General features: G+C 48.0%; 2 protein-coding genes and 1 non-coding gene across 3 annotated transcripts; 1 reads left to right on the top strand and 2 right to left on the bottom strand.

The window, feature by feature from the left end:
- Positions 1–828: 828 nt before the first annotated feature.
- Positions 829–2,236, top strand: LOC123722222 (keratin-associated protein 10-5-like). Its single transcript, XM_045683378.1, has 2 exons — positions 829–911; positions 950–2,236. The coding sequence occupies exon 2, from the start codon at positions 986–988 to the stop codon at positions 2,234–2,236; it is 1,251 nt and encodes a 416-aa protein (XP_045539334.1). The 5' UTR covers positions 829–911; positions 950–985.
- Positions 2,205–24,947, bottom strand: LOC106712951. The gene is made up of 23 exons (XM_045683379.1): positions 24,689–24,947; positions 22,442–22,497; positions 21,959–22,170; positions 21,419–21,833; positions 12,355–12,709; positions 11,773–12,129; positions 11,526–11,677; positions 10,926–11,085; positions 10,723–10,818; positions 10,486–10,610; positions 10,235–10,395; positions 10,077–10,183; positions 9,837–9,968; positions 9,606–9,743; positions 9,352–9,514; positions 6,404–8,995; positions 5,674–5,814; positions 5,353–5,555; positions 5,038–5,179; positions 3,558–3,665; positions 3,232–3,355; positions 2,994–3,150; positions 2,205–2,918 (listed from the first exon to the last, which is right to left on the bottom strand). Exons 1-23 carry the CDS (start codon positions 24,761–24,763, stop codon positions 2,829–2,831), a joined length of 6,261 nt encoding a protein of 2,086 aa, XP_045539335.1. The 5' UTR covers positions 24,764–24,947; the 3' UTR covers positions 2,205–2,828.
- Trnac-gca lies at positions 22,200–22,271 on the bottom strand. The gene has a single exon. It is a non-coding gene; the product is annotated as a tRNA-Cys (tRNA).
- Positions 24,948–25,176: the final 229 nt, after the last annotated feature.

Below are 25,176 nucleotides of genomic sequence, written 5' to 3' on the forward strand. Positions count from 1 at the left end.
AATTAATGATAACTATAGATTAATAAATATATTGAAGTGATTTATTTGTTTCTTCTTCCTAACTAATTAACGAGACGACAAATTGATTATTCGGAGCAATAATTCAAGAACAACCAGCAAGGTCTGGGTGAGAGGCAGTGGGTCTCCTCCAACGCTAAGGTTATCATGTGTTAGAGTTTACTGATAATACAATGATAAGATTTCGCGCGTCTTTGACATACGTAAGGTTCGCGACCCGCAGTTCTACGTCACGTTATGATAACCTTTGATCGTTCAATTTACAATTTCCCTCCACATCAGTGTAAAGAACGCTAATATTTGTGAAAATCGTCAATTGTTAAGATTAGCATCAGATTTTTCATGTACTTTACGATACACAAATATTTATACAATTACGTTACACAAATTTTGTCGAGAACGATACGATGGCGATTTTCACAAGCAATCGTCTAGATCAGGGATCCCCAAACTATATTGGACAAGTGACCCCCATTTCCCAAATGAACCGTTACCACAGACCCCTCCATGGTCAAATTACCTACTTTTAACATCAATTATTATTATTCATTCGGACTTAGGTCAATAGAAGAAGACAGAGTGAGAATTAGCAATGCTTTAAGTTCAATATCGACCACCAATAATTCAAGTTCAAATTAATTCAGTATATCAATCATCTTTTAGATTGAAAACTGCGTCCGTTGTCCTTCGGCAGAATTGTGTCAGAATTAGCTTTGAAATAAAAATACCTGTTATATTATAAATGAGGAACTTTATTTAAGCTAAACATATATATGTACAAAATACAAATATCAGAAAATAGACAATAATTCATTTATTACACATAGCTTCAACAACCTCAGGATCAAAGCGTGTCGGCCGCAGCGTGCGCGTGCGCAGCCACGTGTACGTATGTGTGTCAGCGTGCGCGTGCGCAGCCACGTGTACGTATGTGTGTCAGCGTGCGCGTGCGCAGCCACGTGTACGTATGTGTGTCAGCGTGCGCGTGCGCAGCCACGTGTACGTATGTGTGTCAGCGTGCGCGTGCGCAGCCACGTGTACGTATGTGTGTCAGCGTGCGCGTGCGCAGCCACGTGTACGTATGTGTGTCAGCGTGCGCGTGCGCAGACCACGTGTACGTATGTGTGTCAGCGTGCGCGTGCGCAGACCACGTGTACGTATGTGTGTCAGCGTGCGCGTGCGCAGCCACGTGTACGTATGTGTGTCAGCGTGCGCGTGCGCAGCCACGTGTACGTATGTGTGTCAGCGTGCGCGTGCGCAGCCACGTGTACGTATGTGTGTCAGCGTGCGCGTGCGCAGACCACGTGTACGTATGTGTGTCAGCGTGCGCGTGCGCAGCCACGTGTACGTATGTGTGTCAGCGTGCGCGTGCGCAGACCACGTGTACGTATGTGTGTCAGCGTGCGCGTGCGCAGACCACGTGTACGTATGTGTGTCAGCGTGCGCGTGCGCAGCCACGTGTACGTATGTGTGTCAGCGTGCGCGTGCGCAGACCACGTGTACGTATGTGTGTCAGCGTGCGCGTGCGCAGCCACGTGTACGTATGTGTGTCAGCGTGCGCGTGCGCAGCCACGTGTACGTATGTGTGTCAGCGTGCGCGTGCGCAGCCACGTGTACGTATGTGTGTCAGCGTGCGCGTGCGCAGCCACGTGTACGTATGTGTGTCAGCGTGCGCGTGCGCAGCCACGTGTACGTATGTGTGTCAGCGTGCGCGTGCGCAGACCACGTGTACGTATGTGTGTCAGCGTGCGCGTGCGCAGCCACGTGTACGTATGTGTGTCAGCGTGCGCGTGCGCAGACCACGTGTACGTATGTGTGTCAGCGTGCGCGTGCGCAGCCACGTGTACGTATGTGTGTCAGCGTGCGCGTGCGCAGCCACGTGTACGTATGTGTGTCAGCGTGCGCGTGCGCAGCCACGTGTACGTATGTGTGTCAGCGTGCGCGTGCGCAGCCACGTGTACGTATGTGTGTCAGCGTGCGCGTGCGCAGACCACGTGTACGTATGTGTGTCAGCGTGCGCGTGCGCAGCCACGTGTACGTATGTGTGTCAGCGTGCGCGTGCGCAGACCACGTGTACGTATGTGTGTCAGCGTGCGCGTGCGCAGCCACGTGTACGTATGTGTGTCAGCGTGCGCGTGCGCAGACTGTAATGTTGTCGGCACATGCATCACTTTGCTACCTGCTACCTTATACGTACAGCGGACGTCGCTGGCGCTGACAACGGCGGTGTGCCACATTATAGATAGGCCTTTTAGTTTTTTTACGATACATATAACACGCTTTACAATGGAGACGATGCAGGTGACCGCTACTTTTTTAATTCACTGCAAGAGACAATATTTCTGCGAGTGGATCAGCGCCAGCGAAGGCTACCCTACATACAATTAACTTAATTAATTATCCATTCACATCACATTCAAACTAATTCAAAACAAAAAATGCACAGCGAATCTATTCAGAAGACAGTTAGTTATATATGCAGTGGAGTTACACGAGTCGTTTTTAAGACAATATAAATTCGCGAGCACAAGGCAATATGCATTGTCTCCGTGCGCCCCGACCGCTCTCCGCCAGACTCGGACCTCGCGCCGGCCCATCTCCGACCTTATGTCCTCGCCGCAAGGTCCACAATCGGTCGGCGCACGTCCTACCCCGCTAACCTATCAGTCTTAGTTACAGAAAGACGGCATGTGTCTTCGGCGCACCGCGGAATGTATAAATACTAAACATTATTTCCCTAATCCTCACAAGCGCACGTTAAAAAAGCCTCAAAAGTCAGCCGCGAGTTAAGTCCGGGCCTCGGGGAGGGCCTAAGTCTCGAAGTGCTTGTAGATGCTGGTGACGTACGCCATCACCTGCTGCCAGTCGGGCCGCTCCTGCTGGATCATGTCCTGAATGTTCTGCGCACGAGAAAACGTTTAGATCTAGAGCGACACAATATTGAGATCCGGGTGAAGGATGAGAGCGGGACTGACCAGCGTGGTGGGGATGCCGGCGGCCTCGGCGGCGGCGAAGGCCAGCGCGAAGTTGGTGCGCTTGTCGTGCGGCGTCAGGTCCGCGTACGGCACGCGACTCGAACCCACGTACGAGTGCAGCAGAGCACACAGCGCCAACCCGTCGTTCCATGACGAGCTGCCGACACAACGCACACCGCCATTGACGCTACTCGTACAGAGAGAGAGAGAGATGTTCAAAGTGGAGCAACCGGCGTACCTGAAGTTGGTGATGTCGATGTTGTTGTAGCCCATGGTCTTCTGCTGGCACCACTTGAGCAGCGCGTTGCGCTTCGAGCCGCCGTTCTTCACCTGCAGCGCGTTCAGCGGGTCCTTGCGCTCGCCTGCACGCAGCCGCACAGAGAACTCGGTAAGTAGAAGGTATGCATAGACGAGGGGAATTATTCTGTTTTTATGCATCTGTATTTGCGAATGACTATGGGCGGCGGTCGCTTCGCTATTACGGCGAATTCGGGTGGCCGCTCGCTCGTTTGCCACCTTATGATATAAAAAAGGAGGTGCGAGGAACGAGAGATGTGGACTTACAGATGTCGCCGTAGCTGTTGCGGCGCACGAAGGACTCCATCGCCTTCTGGTGCAGGCTGGCCAGCGCGCGCTCCTCGTCCGGCACGTTGGTGTTGGCCGCCGCGCTCTCTGCATCACCGCGCCGTTAGCACATCGCACGCCCACGCCCCGCCCCCGCGCGCCCACGCCCCGCCCCGCGCGCCCACGCCCCGCCCCCGCGCGCCCACACTCGCCGCGGACGCGCCCACCGCTACCGCTCACGGCGGCTTCGTGTTCAGTAAGTAGCCGACGGCGGTGGACACGCCCGCGGCCGCACAATGCCCTCCCCACACGTTGTACATAGAAAAGCAACATTAAACAATAAAGAAACCTAGATCTATGTAACAAACAAAACCAAAACAGTATCTGTATGAGTGTGGAGAGTGACATGATGTATCTACATATCTGATAGGATGGAAGGCGAAGCGGGGATTTTGGAATTATAACAGTTGTATGTGCAGTGGCAGTACTTGATTGATGCTATGTTCACCTTTTATGTCTAACAGCGACGCTCCAGTAAATTCCAAAATGCCTCGCTTCGATTTCCTTACTGAGTTATATGTATTAAACTTAAGTGAACAGTTTAATGGATTAAAGTGTTGAGAATGATTCGGAAGTTTGACAGAGCGGATGTTAATAAGGTTCAAATAAACAAACATAACAATCACCAGACGACCCTTAAACAACCCCCCTCCCCCCGCCCCACCTCGCCCCACACCGCACTGGATTAAGCCTATAATACTATCAGACGTTGGTTTGACAAAGAAAATAGTTATTACTAAGCTCTTTATTGCTCCGTTTTAAAGCTTAAGCACCATAACAAATAAAGTTAACACGATATTTCATTAGTAGAGAACAAGCAGAGTTGAGATGAACTAGTGGTGAATGATCAGTGGTGAGTGCGACACGAGCGACACGAGCACGAGACACACAAGGTGATGGGTGAGGCTGAGGCGGGCGCCGGAACATCGGCCCGCTAGTGGCCGGGTCGAGCGCGCCTCGCTGCGGACAGAACGCGCTGCTCACCCTCGGTTCATAGGAGGGAGGGGGGGGGAGATAGGGTGTCATCAACCTTCATGCTAGGTGACGCAGTGCATGTATTGTATTATGTCGGCGCCGCTGAAGTTTTGAAAGAGTAGCACACATCGGAATGACATGCAAAGCTGGATACGCGTCACATTACCACCCTCAACAGATACAGATGTAGTGTATGTAAGAGGTTGTACATTTCCTAGTTTCTGTCACTTCGTGTATTTGATTAGATTCGATTCTATTTTGGTGAGTGAGGTGCCATCTATTCATATTCCTGCGAAGTGTCTCAGCACTACATAACTATGGTAAGAAACTTGGTATACATATTTTAGAAAGTGATGTTTAACAAAATAATACGATAATGAAGAGACGGAAACCGACAGCGCAATGTCGGCGCATGCGCATGCACCTAACACGACGGCGGCGTTACCTTGCGGCGGCGGCGTGGGGCGGAGCACCCGCGGCGCCGCCTGGGACCCCGCCGCGGGCGGAGACGCGGACCCGCCCCTAGCGCCCGAAACGCCCCCGGACCCGGACCCCGCCCCCGCCCCCGCCCCCGCACCCGCACCCGCCTGCAGACAAACGTTCGAATATTGTACTGTAACGACCTCTTGTACACCACATCAAACTGACACTGTTCGCAACCGGCGGTGAACATATCACTCTGGTTTGAACACTAATTAGTGATCAAAAAGTAGAAGTAGTACACAATAAATAACAATGCATAGTTTAATTATGTTGGTACCTGCAGGTAGGCGGTGGCGGCGGTGGCGGTGGCGGTGGTGGCGGTGGTGCCGGCGGGGGCGGGTGTGGTGGTAGCGGCGCGGGGCTCGTCGGGCGCTGCGGGCGGCCAGTCGGCGGCGGGCGCCTGCTTGGCCGCCTTCGCCGCGTTCTCTATGCTCTCGATGAGCGACTTGACGGACAGCCGCGAGTCCTGACGGCTCACTCCTGCGCACACAAGAACACGACTCACCCCATGTCATTTGCGTATGACGTTTCGGGAGCAAAATTCAACAAGATCAGATTATTGTAACTCGATCGCGACCGTTGGGAAAACCAAGAATACCTTTACCGCGGCGGTGTGTGGCGGCGCTCGCCATGATGTCCTGCAGCGAGGCGCTGGTGAGCAGCGGGGCGGGCGGCGCCGCCTCCTCCGCGCGCCCCGCCCCCGCGCCCGCTGGCCCCGCCCCCGGCCCCGCCCCCAACGCTGCAACACGACAACAGGTCAACATGCCGCCCCAGGATTCGCTTATAAGTTTATAGCTGTTGAGGGTGACGATATAATTATCAAGTCGACAAAATAATTTTTTAATCTTGTTAAGACTTAAATGAAGCCAGAACCATTGTTATGACAAACATACACGTTTACCCTTTACCATGGATCGTTTATAAATAATATAAAACAAAGAATAACCTTATTAAAAAAACACTATACTTCGTTTTATACCCTCGGAATCAATTTACAAAAAGCCTAAGAAGTCACTCAGTGATAAACTGTGCGTAGAGCCGGCGACGGCGACGGCGTGTCACAATGAAGCGAATGCGGGCGATACCACCACCACCACCACCTCTACACCTCGACGTGCTGCACAACCGCTGGTCTACTTCAACCTGAACCCTTCCCCCTGTTTTACATGCATACTCTCGACGACCTCCACCGCCACGTTTAGAGGACAAAACCATTTACAACATAAAATGCAGGTCTGTTAGGGAATAAGGAGACATAAGCGAGAGGACAGGAGTAGCGCGGGTCGCGGGCGGCGCTCGCGGGCCTCACACACACAAGCCTCACTTACGTAGCGGCCTCGGCGGGGGCGGAGGCGGGGGCGGAGGCGGGGGCGCGGGCGCGGGACCGTTCAGCGACCGTATCGGGTGCGACAGCCGCTTGTGCTGCAGAGACTTCCAGTGGTAGGTGCCGGGCTGCTGCGGCGCCCGCGATCTGTCCTGTGTCCGGAGGAAAATTTCGCTGTTCCACATTTCGCCCGGTTTGAGAACTTCCGTCTGAGATGATTGTGTCGATACGTTTTGGCCGAGGTTTTTTGCGAAGGCGTTGCGCCTATTTATCAAATCCCTCGCACTCGGGGATCTCGCCAGAGATATGACGGCCTGCGTCGTTTGTGAGATGTCCTCGGCGGTTTGTGGATTTTCACGCTTGGCCGGCGGTCTTCCCGCTTCCCGTCTTCCAGGTCTCTTAGGTTTTCGCGGAACTTTCAGAACCTCCTCTCTGGCGAGCGCGGGCAAGGTCGGAGCTGCGCAGACCTTGTCGTCGTCGGCGCGGTTGTCGGCGCGTTTGTCGGCGCGGTTGTCGGCGCGGTTGTCGGCACGGTTGTCGGCGCGGTTGTCGGCGAGGTTGTCGGCGCGCTTGGCGATGGGTTCGCCGATTTCCTCGTAGTAGTTCTCCTGCGGCTCGCGCACTGTCGCCGCACAGCTCTGGGGGCTGTCGGCTCGTCCGCCGCCAGAAGCTATCGAGGCGTTCTCCGTCGGCCGATAGTAATGGTTATCTATTAGCCATTCCGGCGTTTTTGATATTTTACTTATGTTAATCTTTGGTGATTCCTTTGACTTCGTCGATGCGCTACTCGTTTTCGTCTCAGTTAAATATTCACTGGAAGATTTCCACGAAACAAACGGCAAATGTTTAGGTTTAACATTTTTTTGGTAGATTCCTTTCTTTTTGGTACTTTCTGCAGCGGGCAGGGCGAGTGTTTCGTTAGTTTTCTGGTCTTCGGTCACAACCTGGTCGATATCGTCATAATAGATCGTGGCCGATGCGGCGTGCGGCGCGGGGGGCGCGGGGGGTGCGGGGGGCCTCAGCAACACGGGTCGTAATAAGACCGGACTGATAATGACCGGAGAAGTCTTTCCATCCGTAATACTGATGCTGGTATTTACAATGTTCAATGGTGCTAAAAAGGTTTTAACATTATTTTTGGGTACTTTGTTATCTTTAGTTAAGTAGGAGAGGGGGGCACGTGAGGTTAACGGGAGCGTAGTGGGCGCGGCGGGCGTGGTGGGCGTGGTGGGCATGGTGGGCGCGGCGGGCGGTGAGGGGTTGGTGTCGTGCAGACTGTGTATTTTCAAACGATAACTAACATCGCCCGCTGCCGGTGTATTCGTTGTTTCTTTGGTTTCTTCTACTGATTCATATAAGGCCGCATTATTTGCGATACCAAAATTTTCATACCCAGATTGTTCTACAATTGGGGTAAAATTTTTGTTTAAATCGTCCGCAACGAGTGCGCCGGGTGCGGCGGGTGCGGCGGGTGCGGCGGGTGCGGCGGGTGCGCCGGGTGCGGCGGGTGCGGCGGGTCTTCTAATTCTGTTTAATGCAGCTTTAAAAGTTAACTTAAGTTCCTCGTTTGCTTTTTTCAAGTCTTGTTCCAATTTGTCACTCAATACAATTTCCGGCGGATTTTCGTGCATCGCTTCATTTAAGGTACAATTTTGAGGAGTCGACTCGTCTTTCCGCAAGTATGAATACGGTAAAGTTGAATTATCTCTACTCGATGACTTCACACCGGTATGATCTCTTAATAAATCCGGGGAATGACAAGGCGCTTTATAATTAACATCCAACTCGTGGTTCAAGCGATTGTTGTTTTCCACTTCCAAAACGTTGTTGTTTTCTTCGAAGGAAGATGGAAGAAAAACGCTGTCCGAGCTCCCCGTGCAGAGCGATATATCACTGGAAAGATGGCCGCCCACAAACTCCACGCTGGTGGACTCCTTTAAAACATCCCGGAAGCCGTCGGCGGTGCTTACGTTGTCGAGGCTCAACGACCTGGGCGGGTCCCGGCGCGGCCCCGCCCCACCTCCGCCAATGGCGGACGACCACGATTTACAAAGTAATTTGCGGCAGGGGGCGGCCGGATCGCCGACCTCCTCACTTTCCGAATCCAATGCGGCCCGTCTGCTGAGCTTTCGTCCGGAGACGTCGATGGCATTTTGCCTCGGCAACCCTTTGCTTCTAAAGGGAGGGAGGACGACCTCCGCCAGTATTTTATGTTTGCCGCTGTCGGAATTTAACAACGGTTCATCGTTGTTGCCGGCGTCGTCGTTCGTCTCGTCTGTGGTGACGTCCTCGATTTCCAGTGTGAAAGCAGCGCCGGACTTGCGGAAAGCCTGGTCGACGAGGCGAGCGGCGCGCGGCGGCTCGCCCACACTGTGCACCCTGCTGAGGTAGCGCGTGCGGATGTCGCGGAACACGTCCGCCTCCTGCCCCGCTGCCGGCCCCGCAGTCCGCCCCGCAGCCCGCCCCGCAGTCCGCCCCGCAGCCCGCCCCGTTGTCTGCCCCGCTGCCTCTTCTCCGAACTCACCCTCCCTGCAAAAGCTTTTCTCGTCGTCGGAGCGACATCGCGCGCTCTCACACGATTCCGACCTGTTTACACCTGCGTTGGTACACCAAGTCATTATTAGACATGTCATTTGTCACAAATAAATATGTACACGATAGGATACATGACGATCGTTTGTTAGTGGCATGAGTGGCATGACCGGAGCTGAAGCACTACATTATGTACAGTTAGTGCGGCGGACGATGCGTTAATGCCTCCGCGGGGCGAAGGCGTCAGCGCGCCTCGCATGCGGCGGCGCCCGGGGCTACGTTACCGCGGAGTGGAGCGAGTCAAGCTACAATATATCAATAACTAGGAAAAACCCGCAAATACAATTCTCAATTCTACAAGTGGGAGTTCGTGCTGGGCGTGGGCATGCCGTGGGGGGCGGGGGGGGGGAGGGGGCTCACCTGGGCGCGCCTGCAGCTGGTCCTCGAGCGCACGCACGCGGTCTCGCGCCGCCTTGTTCTCCTGCACGAGCCGCTCCAGCTCGCGCTGCGCCTCCGTCTTGAAGTCGTTGGCGACGCGGACCGTCATCAGCAGGTCGCTCTGGAACTGCTTCCATTCCGCCTCCTGGAAAAGCACATCCTTCGTGGTACCGCTTTTGCTGTATATCGCGGCAGGTAAGGGCGGAGTGCGAGGTGCGAGGTGCGAGGATACCGACGTCGCGCTCCTTGTCGCGCTGCAGCTGCGCCAGTCTCGCGCGCGTCTCCTGCAGCTGCCGCTCCAGGTCGCCGGCGCGCGTCGCCGCCTCGCTCGCGCGCGACAGCAGCGACAGCTTCTCGTCCGCCGCCAGCTGCGCCTGCGCACACACACGCGCGTTACTGCATCGCAAGCACACAATTACAAAATCACATTTAAATGTATAACAATATAAGAGAGCAGGGCACGGCACCTGGATCTGCAGCTCGGAGACGGTCTCCTGCAGCGAGTGCAGCTGCCCCTGCAGCGCCGCGCGCTCCTGCCGCGCCTGCTGCACCTGGAACTCCAGCTCGGAGATCGTCGACTTGGCGTTGTTGCGAGACACCTGCACAAGCGACACGCAACACCAACATTCTATATCTCGTATACGTCTCGGTTATGTATCGTCGTCGAGTTTTAAGAAGGTTAACCGCAGAGGCAGCGGCAGAAGTACCAGTGCGTCGTCGTGCAGCTTGCGGGCGTCGTGGTGCGCGCGCTCGAGCTGGCGCTGCGCGTGCGCGAGTCGCTCGGCCAGCGCGTGCGCGCGCGCCGCCGCCGCGTCCGCCTCGCGCCGCGCCGCCGCCGCCGCCGCCGCCTCGGCCGCCGCCGCGCCCTCCGCCGCGCCCGCCAGCTTGGCCTTGGCCGCCTCCAGCAGGCCCTCCAGCGTGCCCAGCTGGTGCTGGCGCGCGCCCGCCAGCTCGCGCGCCGCCCCCGCCTCCTGCTCCCAGTGCGCGCGACTCGACTCCGCGCGCTCCAGCGCCGCCTCCGTGCTCCTGTCCCCCAAACAATGTACGACGCTAACATTTCTGCTTCAAATTGTGGTACGAAGTGGAAGCCGGTGATGTACGAAATGTGGAACTAACCGCAGGCGGTCGGCGAGCGTCTCGTTCTCCTTGGCGGTGCGGTCGAGAGCGGCGCGCGCCTCCGCCAGCTCGGCCGCCAGCTGCTCCTGCCGCCCGAGCAGCAGGCGCCGCTCCTCCTGCGCCGTCTGCGACATCCACATCGTCACATTGCCATCTTCGTCTTTGACGAACTTATAAATTCGATCGAAAACTATATAATTTAATGCTTAAATCTTTTCATAAAACGATGCGGCGTACCTTGAGCACGGCGTAGAGGTGCCGGCCGGGGTCGCCGGCTGCCAGCGCGTCCGGCTCCACGCCCTCGCGCAGCAGCAGCTCCTGCAGCGTGTCCACCTGCAGACCGGTCTGGCTGTACTCTACTGTGCATGTTTTGTTCACGATGCTAAGCTCCACATAATGAATAGGCGACGGTACCGCCTCCAGGGGCGAAGGCCCGGTACCTTGGTCCTGCTGTCCTCCAGCTTCTCCGTCTGTCGGCAGAGCGACTCCAGCAGCACCTGCTTCTCGTCGGCCAGCCGCTCGTTGTCCGCGTGCGCGTCCGCCAGCTGCGTCTGCAGGTCCGCCAGCTCGGCCAGAGTCGCTTGCAACTCCTCGCTCGTGCTGCAGAACAACCACATCAGCCTCATCCAAACTGCCGCATTCACTATAACCTTACTAGACATCTACTAAGTTTGACAACATCGACACGAAGTAAGCAATCTTTTGCTCTAACGTAACGATGGGTATATTCAATACAGCTCGATATTTCTAGCACCAAATACTAAATAAAATAATTCAGTGCAAAGCCCGTAAAGTAAATTTAGTCTACAATGAGATGACCGAGCGGAGTAGATATAGAGAGAAATGTGAGAGATGCAAGTCGACCGCGAGCGACAGGGTACAAGTGCGGTGTGTACCTCGCGCCCTCACCCACGAGCAGACACCTGCGCCTGCGACCGCAACGTCCCCGTAACCACCCCGCCGTCATATAAACATTCATTTACACATTAACACATTACTCATTAGAATGTAGATAACGATTAGATATAGTAGTCTCGCACCTGTAGTGGTGCTCCTCCATCTGCAGGATGCGGTCCTGCAGGCACGCCACCGACACCTCGCTCAGCGACGACGACGAGTGCTTGTCCCACTCCGGCGTGCCCGCCTCGCCCGCGCCCTCGCCCTCGCCCTCCGCCTCGCCCTCGCCTTCGCCCTGAAACACGTTCCATCGAATAGGTCAAAATATATAGTGTCGGGGAACGTGATGGAGGAGATTTATGTAACGCGAAAAGGTATGCCGAGACTGACGTTGTGTGCGAGCGCGATGGAGGCGGGCGCGGAGGAGTGCATGCGGCGCGGCGCCGGCGCCAGCAGCAGCTGCCGCTTCTCGCTGTCGGAGAGCGGCGAGTGCGCGACGCCCCGCAGCCGCGCCCGCAGCGCGCCGTTCTCATCCGCCAACCGCTCCACTGCGGCCGCGCGCTCCGCCTCCTGCGCGCGCAGCCGCGACACCTCGCCCCGCAGCCGCGCCGCCTCGCTCGCCGTCTCCGCCAGCCGCGCCGCCAGCCTGGCGCGCTCCGCCTGGCCCGCCGCCACCTCGCGCCGCAGCGCCGCCGTCTCGCTCTCTGCCTCCCCCTCGCCCTCCCCCTCGGTCGACCCCGCCGACACCTAGCAAGACAAATAATACACCGTTAACGTAATGTAGACCATACCTAGAAAATAAGTACGTACATTATTAAATTACCAAACAAATCATTGACTCAGTAGAAAAATGTAATCATAAATGGCCGGCGGGTCCGGACACCCCCACGCAGAACCTGCCTTCTTAGAGATCCCGGACTGGAGGCATCTTATAGTATATGTAAAGCGACAATTAAATAAATCGAATCGTACCTCGGAAGGCGGGCGGGGACGCAGATCGAGATGAAAGGCGTGCATCTGGGAGTCCAGTGTGACGGGCAGACTGACGCACTCCTGCGAGCCGCGCCGCGAGCCTAGCTCCTCGGCGCTGCCGTACTCCCTCAGCGCGCTCGCGCCGCCCGCCTCGCCCGTGCCGCCCTCTTCCGCCACAGCATTATTGTCGTCCGGTTCCGGCTCCCGCTTCTTGTGCGCTTTGTGCAGCTTCTCCTTGGAGCCGAAGATCTTCAGCGGCTTATCCCGCGCCGGCGCGACCTTGTGATGCTTAGAGTCGAGGCTGGAGACGGAGGGTGCGCCCTTGAGCGCGGGCTCCTGCTTACCCTGTTGCCCTCTACGGAACAACGATTTGAACTTCATCATCTTGCACTATCGCATGTTCGTTTCGTATCACTGATCGCTGTAGTTCGTTAGCGGCATGGCGTGCGCGCCTGCAACGCCGCTCGCCTTAATCACGAATCGTTCAGTGAGCGGTTCGCAATGAGCAGCCGCACGACACCTACTAATTGGAACACTAATGAAATGGGCTCCCTAACCATCTATCGTACCTATCTTTACCACCTTTGTCCTCTAAGAGGCGCCTAAAACGTTAGGCGACTGATCGCTCGGTTTGCATCTCCTAGTTCGTTGCCACTCCATGCCTCTTCCTCTTATCCCTATGGTGGGTCGGCACAGTATGTACTACTCCACCATACATCTCTATCAGCCGTCATATCTGAATTTACCCCCTTTTTACGCATATTCTTTCTTCATATCAACGCTGTGTGTTTTAGAAAAACACATAATATGTTTCTAAAATATCTTCACCTCACTTAATTATTTAATGTATAGAAACAAACATCAACGGCTTTCTTACAACAATAATATATTTATGAAAAGTAAAGATCACAACACATTTAGTATCGTGTAATTTTGTACCTACTGTACAGTTTATTTGTAGATGGTTTAATATATAAAAAAACATTCGTACCGAAATGAAAAATTAAATTTTCTAATCATATACATAAAACCGGACCTCTGTCTGTCCGTTAAAAAAGCATATATATTATATATAAGTTAATTAATTGAAAACCACCAAATACAGGTTGCTAGCGACGCGAACCAGTTCGAGCCGGATAAAGGGCATGTCGTCCCATTATTTATCATAGTTTTAATTTATTACATTAAATAGTGGGGGGGGGGGGTAATTCTATAGATACCTTGCTATCTATTCGAGACGGGGTTGTGTGAGACTTGTCCACCGACCTCTATAGATTAGGACAAGTCGCCTGAAGTGGCAGCTTTTAGTTCGTTCCGACTTAAAAACGCCTGTTAATATTAATAACAGTTAATAAATAAATAAATATAGCCTGTCAATGTTTAGAGGTCAATGGACTTGACTCATTATAACCTCTCAGAAAGAAACGACCGGGACCTAACTTCGTACGTAAGATATTAAAAGGTCCACAATGGTAATCTGAGACCCTGCGTTTCTCTTTACTTACGCAATAATTTAAAGCTGAATGTACGCTAACATCTAATGCAACATCAGTGGAAACGAGCGCGCTGAGAGAATTTTAAAACGGTTTAATTTCATTTTCACTCGGAAGTGAGACTATTGCACAATTATACGCGACATTGCAAGCGCACGCGAAAACATGTCGCATGCTGTACGTAGCAGAGGGGAGAATCGCACGTGCACGCAGAGTGCTACCGAGGTATACGTGAGAAAGGTCTAAATAAATGCCGCAGCCGTAACATTTTCACGCTGAGTGAGCGCGTCAACCGCTCGTAAGTGTAGTATCGCTGGAAAAAAAAACAGCGATATGTCATGAGATCTTTGTGCTTTGAGATTATCATCTCTACTGCAATTTGGACTCTAAATCATTGCATTCAGCAAGGTAACATATTAAGGCCGCTGTGTGAATGACGTTCGCTTTGAATTATTATTTTTGTGTTTAATATCAAGGTAACATTGATAATTATTCACTCAAAACATAAATAGAAAAAAAAAACGTGCTCAATACAACTGCCCATGTAACTGCGTCATATTTCATTAAAATAAATAACCAAATAACGTGATTTAAGGGAAGCAAAATACGAGTGTATCGTCAGGACAGCGTCCGTCACACAACAAATTAACGACAGTTAAATTTGTCGCGCGGGAAATTGTACTTGTGAAGATGGCCGCCAGCCATGATACACCAAACTAATTACTCAATTAGGTTTATGTAATTTTATTGAAATAAACACAATAAATAAACTTGTCCAGACATTTCTAGTCGAAGTTATTTATCAATGGATTTATGCAGGAATGTTTCGCAGCACTTTTGAACTTTTGATGTGTATGCATCAACAAATGACGCGGTGCGCATATTGAGTGCAGCCCGCTGTCGCAGCGCTCACCACCTGCTGCCGCCACCTGGACCATGTACACATGTAACCTGTCCACATAACAATCATTCATCTACAAACTTTCAATGAATGACACACAACTGGTACACAGCAAGAACTCATTCAATTAACAGTGACTAGAACACTTTTCATGAGTTTCCAAAAGGTTTAGATTTTATGAAATATGCACATTAACATACACATATAAAACATTAAATCTGACGGATAATAATTGATAAATGTACATTACTTTACTAGTTAGGTTGTGTACGTGTAGTCAGTTCACAAAGTGTTGGTCATCTGTGCAATGTGTGCTGAAACGGTGACTGGTATTCTGTGAACACCGTCAACTACATCACAACACACACTTTTAATTAAAATTAAATATCACTGAATATTACTGCGCTTTCTATTTTACTACTGTCAGTGTTCGTACATCACATTTTACTTTTTTACTATACTGTTAGGACTGTTGAGGGTAGTCTCACAAAAGGTTTTATAAGGAAGCTCTTTCCATCCGTCATTGCAGAACGTCTGACATTTTTGTTTATTTACGTTCGGTTTGAGTTTATACTATTGCGAGGATTATTTAGAAGTAGAGTTAAATTCATTATTTCGCTGTTAGTTTATTTCTTTTAAAATACTTTCGCATCAAATACCTAATAATATAATACTTTACTGAAAAACATCAAGCAACGACTTTACATATCTAGTGACATAAACAGAACAATCAGCAGATACGGATCCCTTATACAGCTCTATTTGTTTGTCGATTGAATCGCAAGCGGGCGCGGCGACCGGCGCGGCGGGGCGGGGCGGGGCGCGGAGCGGTACTATTGACACTGGTATATGACTAGTGATGCAACGGAAGTGTCTTACCGGAACCAGAAACGGAAACAGATGTCAAAAATAAATTTTAGCAGAAACGGAAACGGAAACGGATGCGGAAACAGAAGTGTAAATAATAATAAAAAAACATATTTACAAAAAGGCATTGGATATCGGTGTCCTTTAGCCTTCAATGTATGTATTTTTACTGCGCTGCGATAAGTTAAAATACGCGTTTTTTTCAATTTATTTTCAGGAAACAAAATTACACTATTTACAAATTAAAGTTCGCCAAACCACTCGTGTTGACAAACGACAAATATATTTCTAACTATATAATGATGATGATATATTACATGGTTATCACTGATTCAAAAGTACATTTAATAACTCGTAAGTATGAAATAGTCACATTTTGCCAGTTGTCAAATTTTATATGGACAACAACTAGACAGTTTACTCCAGCAAGAGAAACTGATTGTTTCAAACAGCAGCAGAAAATATTACGCGCTTAAATTCACAAAATAGTACGTAAACAAACAAATGCGACAAGTGCCGAAAGGCCGCGCACGGACTGCCCGTCTCGCGCCGCGCATTTGGATCTCTCAGTCGTCGTAAAGTTCCGTTTTATCTCCGTTATAAAAGTTGCGGAAACAGAAGCAGAAACGGATGTTGAAAAGCACGCGGAACTTCCGCACTTGCGGAAACGGAAACAGACATTCGTTGCATCACTATATATGACATAGATGCAAGTCAAATACTTTAGATTAAACTACCGGCTTCGCCCAGGTGGCAAGGTATTTACGCCCGATCTCTTGTCTAACATACCAGTAATACCCTTCCCTTCCCAGTGTTGTCCCGTCTATTAGTAAAAACCTTTTGAAAACAGACGCACCCGGGTCGTAAGCTATTTCTTCGGTTGCGTTCATTGTTTGTTTGTGACCGCTTATCTTCCAAACCATTGTCATTACGATAATAGTGCTAATAAGCTTCGACTCTTATATGCATTTCTGAAGCAAAAAGCGTTTATTTTGAGAAAAACATAAAATGTTACCAACAATTGGTACCTACCCACCTAGCTATATCGCACTACAGACCTGCATAGCTACTAGAAAATAGTTTGTTTGAGAAATGTGGACGTTTGCTAAGTAACAATTATAATATAAATGTTTTGGTATGCGTAATGCATAGTGAGAGCGGATGTCAATAACTAAATAATAAGGAGACCTCAATTCATGCGACGGCGGCGGCGGTGCGGCGGCGGTGCGGCGCGATGAGGTGACTAAGTAACCGATAGCGCCAAGAACATACGTACCCTCGCTCGCGTCTGTACAAATAATATACATACACTTGTTTACTTAGCCACTAATTACATCTTTAACATAATGTTACTTTATATCGATTACACACTCTATTGGGTACTCCATCGTGCGAGCTGACGTCAGATACCTGTCTGTTATCTGTCTGTTGCGATGGTCACTTGCACGTTAAATTATGGACGCTAGTCGATCGACGTAACGCAAGTCCGGCAGGTAACGGCGCGTCTGGATGAGATGAGGATTGTGTTTGCGTCACATCCTGTCGTCATACGAAGCGTCCGACCCATTGTTGACGATTAGTATTCCATTAAAATCCAGCGACTACATGACCATATTCTTTTTGTCTAACAGAATTGAAGACGATGGTTATGGCGGACGTGTGGGACAAAAGATATTAAGAATTGCCAACAATGAGATGAAAAATAAAATAATTCAGCCACATGTTAAAGGTTAATATTGTCGCAGCTGGCACAGAGCTGCGCAGTACTTATTTATATTTAGTTTTAAGTCTATTGAAACATTTCCCATTTATGCTTTTTTTAAACTGTACAATTAATGTGTCTCAACTGGCGCTTGTCACTGTCCACTGTGTAACTACTTCCTGGCCTTTGGTTTTCCCAAGTCTATGACACGGTAATAATAATACCGTGAGTGAGAGAGATACAGTTATACCCAATTCCTGTGACGTGACAAAGACAGGGATAACTATCTTCTGTCCCTTTCTGCGTACCAGGCTTTTGGGTTTGTTTGGAACAAAGGTTGTCCCCTACAAACAACCTAGGTTGTCCCTAACAAAGTTTGACATTCGTGCTATTTTTCGAAAATTGTGAGTACTTAGTGGCTGTAATTGTGCAAAAATATTTTGATATTACAGTTTTAGTAAGGTAAAGTTTATAAAACATGGTATACTGCTGTATTGTCGGTTGTAAAAGCCGTAGTGAGCGAAAAGAGAAAAACATAACCTTTCACTCGTAAGTACTGAAACTACGCACCTATTCACATGTATTCATACAAAATAAGGAAGAAAATACAAACTAGTTGTTCTTTACAGTCTTTGTAATAACTAATATGTTAAAATACGGGTAAAATCAGCTAAAATAAAATAGTATTTTTCGAACATTATGCGCCCAAACGCAGATGTCATTTGTGTCAAATAATATACTGTAGATCTGGGAAACAAGCGGCCATATTAAACTTCTTTTCAAATTGGTTGGTTATTACCCGTAAAAATAATACCACCATCTTGTTGTAAAAATTACCCTGAATTTAGGGGAAATAAATTATAGTATGTATAATGTATATAAATGAAACAATTCACATTTTTTATACTATTTTCAACAGATTTCAAAAGGAGTTTCTAATTCTGGTATATGCTGTGTTTTTAAATATTTGATACTTTCTTATCCCGTTGATTTTAAAGAGTATGCTTTTTAATTTGTCCCATGTAAATTTTGTTTCTTAGAAATTACAATCAAAATAGTTTAATATTAAATAGTTTTACATATAGTGTTCACTGTAATGATATGCAGAGTAATTTAAAATTATATGACTATAATATTGGTATGTTTTTTGTAGCTTTTTATGAAGACTTAGGGCTTCGTGCATATCGAAGAAAAATAGGACATTGTTTGAATGCTCGTCTAATGGACCTAAAACTGAAGAGATGCCGCGCTTTGTTGAAGCGGTACGCGGGAAAAAAATATCGGGAAATTCTTTTTTTGGAGTCACTCAAGACATCCTTGATTAAGGCAGCCGCCGATATTGACATGGACCACGTTCGTGCTGTGATAGACGACTGGCCGAGCAGATTGAAGGCCTGTATTCAAAATCACGGATGCCATTTTGAATAAACTTTAGTGTCATAAGAATCTATGTTTTGTTAAGTTCATTTTGGTATATAAATGGTCACATAATGAATAAACTTGTTTCAATTATTTTATATTAAACATGTGACAGAATTTATGACCTGACTAAGTATTACTAAAAAAATCTGTTTACGTAATCTTAGTCACATAAACAAAAATTACGCATTGTTTTTTATATTTATTACGTTTATTAATTACAATTTAATTGGGAATATATAAATTGGTCTATATTAAATTATATCGTAATTATTCATTTTCGGGACAAAACAAATAACTGGTAACCCCAATCCTTTTACTTATATATAGGTATAGTCTATAGTACTCTCTATCTGTCCCTTACGGGTGAACGCGCATGCCATATCTATATAATTCTTCATCTGAGGGTTTTCCATTGTATCCGCAATTAGATACATTGTCTTCGTAAAAACGGTGAGTTTAGAAATTATATTGTTTCAATAAAATGTAACGCATCCATCATCAACGCTGTGCAGAGCGGCGGCGGTGGCGGCGGCGGTGGCGCAGGCGCAGGAGCAGTGGACGTATTCTACATGTTTATAAACAGACGCCCACTCAACACTGCCTTTTTCTTATTTACGTTCTATGTACTGATGTAGATAACATAGATTTTTTTATAATGAGTAAAATAAAAGTGTATAGAGACGGCAAGCATTATAAGTATTAATTTGAACAAAGTTCCTTAAAGGTATGAGTACGTGAGTTGGTACTACTTATTTGTTATATTATAGAAAAAGAATAAAGATAATTTTTATCGATCTTAATCAATTTACTGCGTTTGCTCAGTATGGCAAAGACGAGACAGACGAGCTCTTTCTTGGCTCCAACAACAATCGCGCTGGAATACATTTTTTAGTACAAATATAAAGAGGAAAAATTTGTTTGTTTGTTCGCATTGAATATGCTCTGAAACTACTGAAGCGATTTCAAAAATTCTTTCACTGCTGGGAAGCTACACTATCCCCGGGTGACGACTATATTTATTACTAGTTTTTTTTTTCCAGTTTTTTTTGCTGCGTTTCCGTTTCGCTTTGGTGACAGTGTGTTAGGCTTAGGTGGCTAGAGGGCTTATTGTTAATTTACGTCGATCCGTGCGCGCGCGCCACACCGCGTAGTTGATGTGGTTCGCCAGTGACAGCGGCGGCCGAATCGAGACCGAGCATCAGCAGTACAATTTCGGGCACTCTGTTGCTTACGTTTATTAAATTAACGGCTTCTGTGTGCTTTGAACTGCAACGATTGATTGACTTATATGAACGAATTTGACATACCTATCCTTTCATTATAAATAATAATATATACTTGTATATAATCAAAGACCTACTCAGTTAAGAAACAATTGACAAAATTGAATCCGCTAACAAATTATAAACTTTATATTAATTGTTCCTCTCATGTGAAGTAATCCAAGAGCCATATGTGTTAGAACATCGTTAAGTAAGAAATCTAAGCTATACGCAAGAATAAAGAAAAGGAAGCGAGTAACTAGAAGATGCAAACACGACGTGGACACAAGTGTTGTTTTGTCACAGACAGGCAGGCAGGCCACATCTGCTCGCCGCCGACTCGCACCGACCGCGACGCCGCGGCTCACAAACATCCAGCCCGATCACTGCCACGTCACATTTGCACTAATTCACACACACACAACACGCAGCATTACCGAATTACCAATACTTTATTGTAGACGTCAAAACGCAACAAAGTTTGAATAATAGCACCGGCCCTATCACGACGCTACCGACCGCGCGGCAGGAACTCGCTTCGCGTTTTAAAATTCCATCGGTCGTCGCAGTTCGCAGTTCACACATTAATTTATTATCCGACCGAAGCCAAAACACTAGTCAGACGCCGGCTGGTCACGATTTAAACTATCAATACAATTTAGTTGTATCGCATCACTGAAATACATTCCGTGGGATTGGAGAAACGATATCCTTCTCTGTTCAACGCTCTTGTTCCTTGGAAGAAACGCACGTGTTATAAAAAGAGATAGACATATTGGAGATAACTGCTTAACTTTATCACGTGTATTGTACGACTCACGGTTTTCTCGATAATCAATATACAACTTTAAACAAATTGTTTTAGAGCTTATTTTCCCATGTCACACATCTGGTAAGGGTCGTTCATAAAAATATGTGTTTTGCAAAACAGCGCCGACTTCGAAAATTACACGCATTTCATCATAACAAACTAATTGACTTACAAGTAATAAATTCATAAAAAAATAGACTATTTAAGAGTCAATTCTTATATAAATCAACAAATAACATATGTTAAATAGTGACATCTATGGTATAACTTTGAAAATAAAACAATTGAACTGGACGGCCCAGTTTCTAGCAAATTACTCAATTTGCAGGATCTGTGGGCCATCTTGTGTTCTTCATTCGAAATTGGCCCAATATCTTCATAATATTCAGATAAGTTTAGTACACCACGAAGTAATCAAACAAGCAAAAATAATCATAAGTAAGTATTCTGAATACTGTTACTCTAGACATCAATGTATTTGTTCGTCGATCGTCACTAACTATAAAACTACTATGTCCGTAATTCGATCAGTGATACGGTAACGTTCCTTGAGGTATGTACGGTACTTGTAAGATTAACCAAACATGTAGTTGATCGTTGACTTACCTCGCTGGCACGGGGGGCGCAGTGGGTGCGGGGGGTGCAGTGGGTGCGGGGGGCGCGGTGCTCTGGTGTATGTTGGCGTTGCTCACCTCGTTGTTATTGTTTATCAATTTGTTGAGCCGCAGCTTCGCCTTCTCCGGCACTCGGGGCTTCAGCGAGGGGGGCAGGAGACTCGTGCCCTCGCTCGTAGCGCCTTTCCGACCTTGCTTCGGAGTAACAGACCTCTTGACGATTTCAAGTATGACATTTGAGGTTTTAGTTTGAGGCTTGCGGTGAACGGGCTGGGGCTCAGAGTCGTGGGGCGGCTGCGGCGCCCGTGATGGGCGTGCGGGCCGCTCGGGCTTGTCTAGCCGGCTGACAGGCTTCGAACGTTCTATGCCCTTTCTGGATTTCAATTTTACGTCTTCTAAATGCGATACTAGAAAAGAATTGTTTCGGATTAAACAGATATATAATAACTCCTGTCATTCTGACAGAGCAAGAAAAAAATATAATTATCAAAATAAAAAAAAATCATTGAAATATGAAGGAAACGATTCCAACCTGATCTAGGTCTGTTTCTAGTGACAGGCTTTGCCTCCGCGTTGCCTATCTTAGTAGTGTCCTCGACGGAGCGGGTAGCGCAAGGGGCGCGGGCGGCGGAGACCGCCTTGCTGCGCGAACTGAACGTAGCCTTGAAAAAGTTAGCCGACAGCCGCCTGCGGACGCCCTGGAGGCTAGAATTGCTAGCTGGTATTGACTCGCACTGAGGTTGTCTGTAGACAAAAAGAAGACAAAAATAGTCAGGGGACACCCGGGTTTGAACCGGGGACCTCTCGATCTGCAGTCGAATGCTCTACCACTGAGCTATATCCCCTTCGAATACATCGTTGAAATTATGGTATTGATTATCAATGTTTCAAAATGATTTTGGACCATTTTACTATTTTGATGGATCATTCAATAAATGTCTGTTACGTCTATTGAAAAAGTATTTTAGATGCTACATTTTTTTTAATATAATGAAATAACAACAATACAACTTACAGTAATTTGATATCAGCAGGCACTCGCGGCGCCTTCTGCTGCATAACCTCCTCGATCTACAATCAATAACAGTTTTATTGTACTAATTTAAAAAAATGATGCTTATCATTATAAGCAACTGAGGAGACAAGATTTTGCAACAATTTCCTACCATTAGTAGGTATTATAAAAAAAAATAACAGTTATTTAGATAACAAGTGCACAGTGCGCAGCGCGGAGCCCGCAAGTATTGCAGCGCTGCGTGTCTTGTCGCGGCCGCAGAACTTTATCGCCTCAAATGTCGTCTCTATCATTATTGATTACTGTTTGTGATTACCACAATAAATTTATACTCTCTTGTCCTCCGTACACCTGCCCACATCTTTACTATATAACTTTTATCTTATAAAACAAAACAAATTATTCTAATAGAACGTTATTGGATGATCCTTTTAACATTTGCTCTGTTTAGCAGTTTATGTATGTCGTTTTATTCGAATTACATTTATATATGAATCTAATAAGTGTCTTGTGTGACAATGATATTGACATTTGACAATATTTATCACATTTTTTTTATTAAAAAGTCCAAAATACCTTGAATAAAATATAAATCCAGATATAATAATTTACTGTTATATTGTCTGAATGTATTTTATACCAAAATAACAATTTAATATTTCGTACATATCATTTATTTGCGTTGTTTATACCAAAAAGCATAATGTTTTATTAAGCATAATGTTGCGATTTTAGCAGGAGTTTTAATGTTAAGTACCAGATGTATGCGAACGTAACTAAAGCTTATTTTTTTATAGAATAAGGAAACATGTTAACAAAGTCGTGGGCATATTTGTAGCTTGTAGCGGTGATAATATTGTTGCGATAATGACGATCACTTGATAACTGTGTTGTCATTTTATTATTTTTCAAATTAAAGTATAACTTATTTTGGAGTTTATTACATACGAGTGACTTAACCGACTTAGATATGAGACGGGATAAAATTTAAAATATTTTCGCAAAAAAAAAGAAACGAAAAAAATATTGATATTTTGCTTGTTTGGTCAGAGCGCCATCTACACAAATACGCAAACACTAACATGATGAGGGGATCAGGGCAGAGAAGGAGACAGATGTTTGTAGCGCTCAATGAGGGAGGCCTACGTCCTACGTTACCAGCAAAGTGTATCGTTTTCACAACGCGACGTTTTGCTTTCAATGGAGTGACCTTGACATAGGAGACAGCCACCAGGACCGCACCGGGCTATCTTATCGCGAGTGACGTCACTCACGCTACACACAGAGAAAGCGCTGACACATTCCTACAATCGGCCAATCTCATTTTCATGACATAGTAGCTCCATCATACAGATGTCTTCTGCTGATCACAGGACTATGGACAGGGGAATTTGCACAATGTGGCCCAGCACCAGAGTAAGGCGACGACGAGTGAGGACTGAGGACGCTCGCCGGCTGTCCAGTGCGACCGCCGCCGGCTGTCCAGTGCGACCGCCGCCGGCTGTCCAGTGCGACCGCCGCCGGTTGTCCAGTGCGACCGCCGCCGGCTGTCCAGTGCGACCGCCGCCGGCTGTCCAGTGCGACCGCCGCCGGCTGTCCAGTGCGACCGCCGCCGGTTGTCCAGTGCGACCGCCGCCGGCTGTCCAGTGCGACCGCCGCCGGCTGTCCAGTGCGACCGCCGCCGGCTGTCCAGTGCGACCGCCGCCGGCTGTCCAGTGCGACCGCCGCCGGCTGTCCAGTGCGACCGCCGCCGGCTGTCCAGTGCGACCGCCGCCGGCTGTCCAGTGCGACCGCCGCCGGCTGTCCAGTGCGACCGCCGCCGGCTGTCCAGTGCGACCGCCGCCGGTGCAAGCGCCACCCACGCGCTACCAAACACCACAACCGGCCACAAACGACACGACGCGACAGCGCAATGCCGCCGCTCACTTTCTTATTTAAATCGAGGCAACATTTTATTAAAATCTTTGCATCATTCCATACGTTTACAGTTCACTTTTTATTTCTTGTCAATAAAAGGAATTAAAAACGAATACTTTTGACGCTGGAAACTAAACTTCTACGACTCCGAAAATTGTAATATATTGATTTATACAATTTACTGTCCGAAATATACAAGACAAACTAAAGATATGCAAAAGAGAATTTCAAGGTGTATATAATGTTGCGCAACAGCTTGCGAAATCCTACGCATACTTGCTAATATGGAAATGGATTTATTCTGTTTATACAAATTTGCTAAGTAATAACCAGTAGGGAGCAGCGGCATGGGTGTGCCTGCTGCTGCTGCTGCTGCTGCTGCTGCTGCTGCCCCGAACACTTCATTACAACTAGGTTATTATCAGCTCATACACGACCACACACCTCAGAGCCTACTCTAAAGTGACGCTTTCCAAATCACGCTGGCCTAGTGCAGGTTAGTTCACTTCTCACACATCTTTGAATTTATTCATCGATATGTGCAGGTTGCATCAAGATATTTTCTTTCACCGTACACACAACGGATTAATGTAGAAATGTAATTCGAAAACGACCAACACATTAAACCATGCAGATTGTAATTCTAGCGCTTAATCCCAAGGTACGGACGCTCGTGCTAGTCAGCTAGCCGCTCAGCACTCGCACTCCTACTCCACACTCGAGCCGCGACTGACCCAACAACAGGAGTAACGCTGAAGAGCTAATGAAGATCTACGCTTTTCGGCTCATTAAAGAGTGCCTCAGTCGGGCTGCTGTGC

Source organism: Papilio machaon, chromosome 21, assembly GCF_912999745.1.
Source record: "Papilio machaon chromosome 21, ilPapMach1.1, whole genome shotgun sequence".
Classification (NCBI taxonomy): Eukaryota; Metazoa; Arthropoda; class Insecta; order Lepidoptera; family Papilionidae; genus Papilio; species Papilio machaon.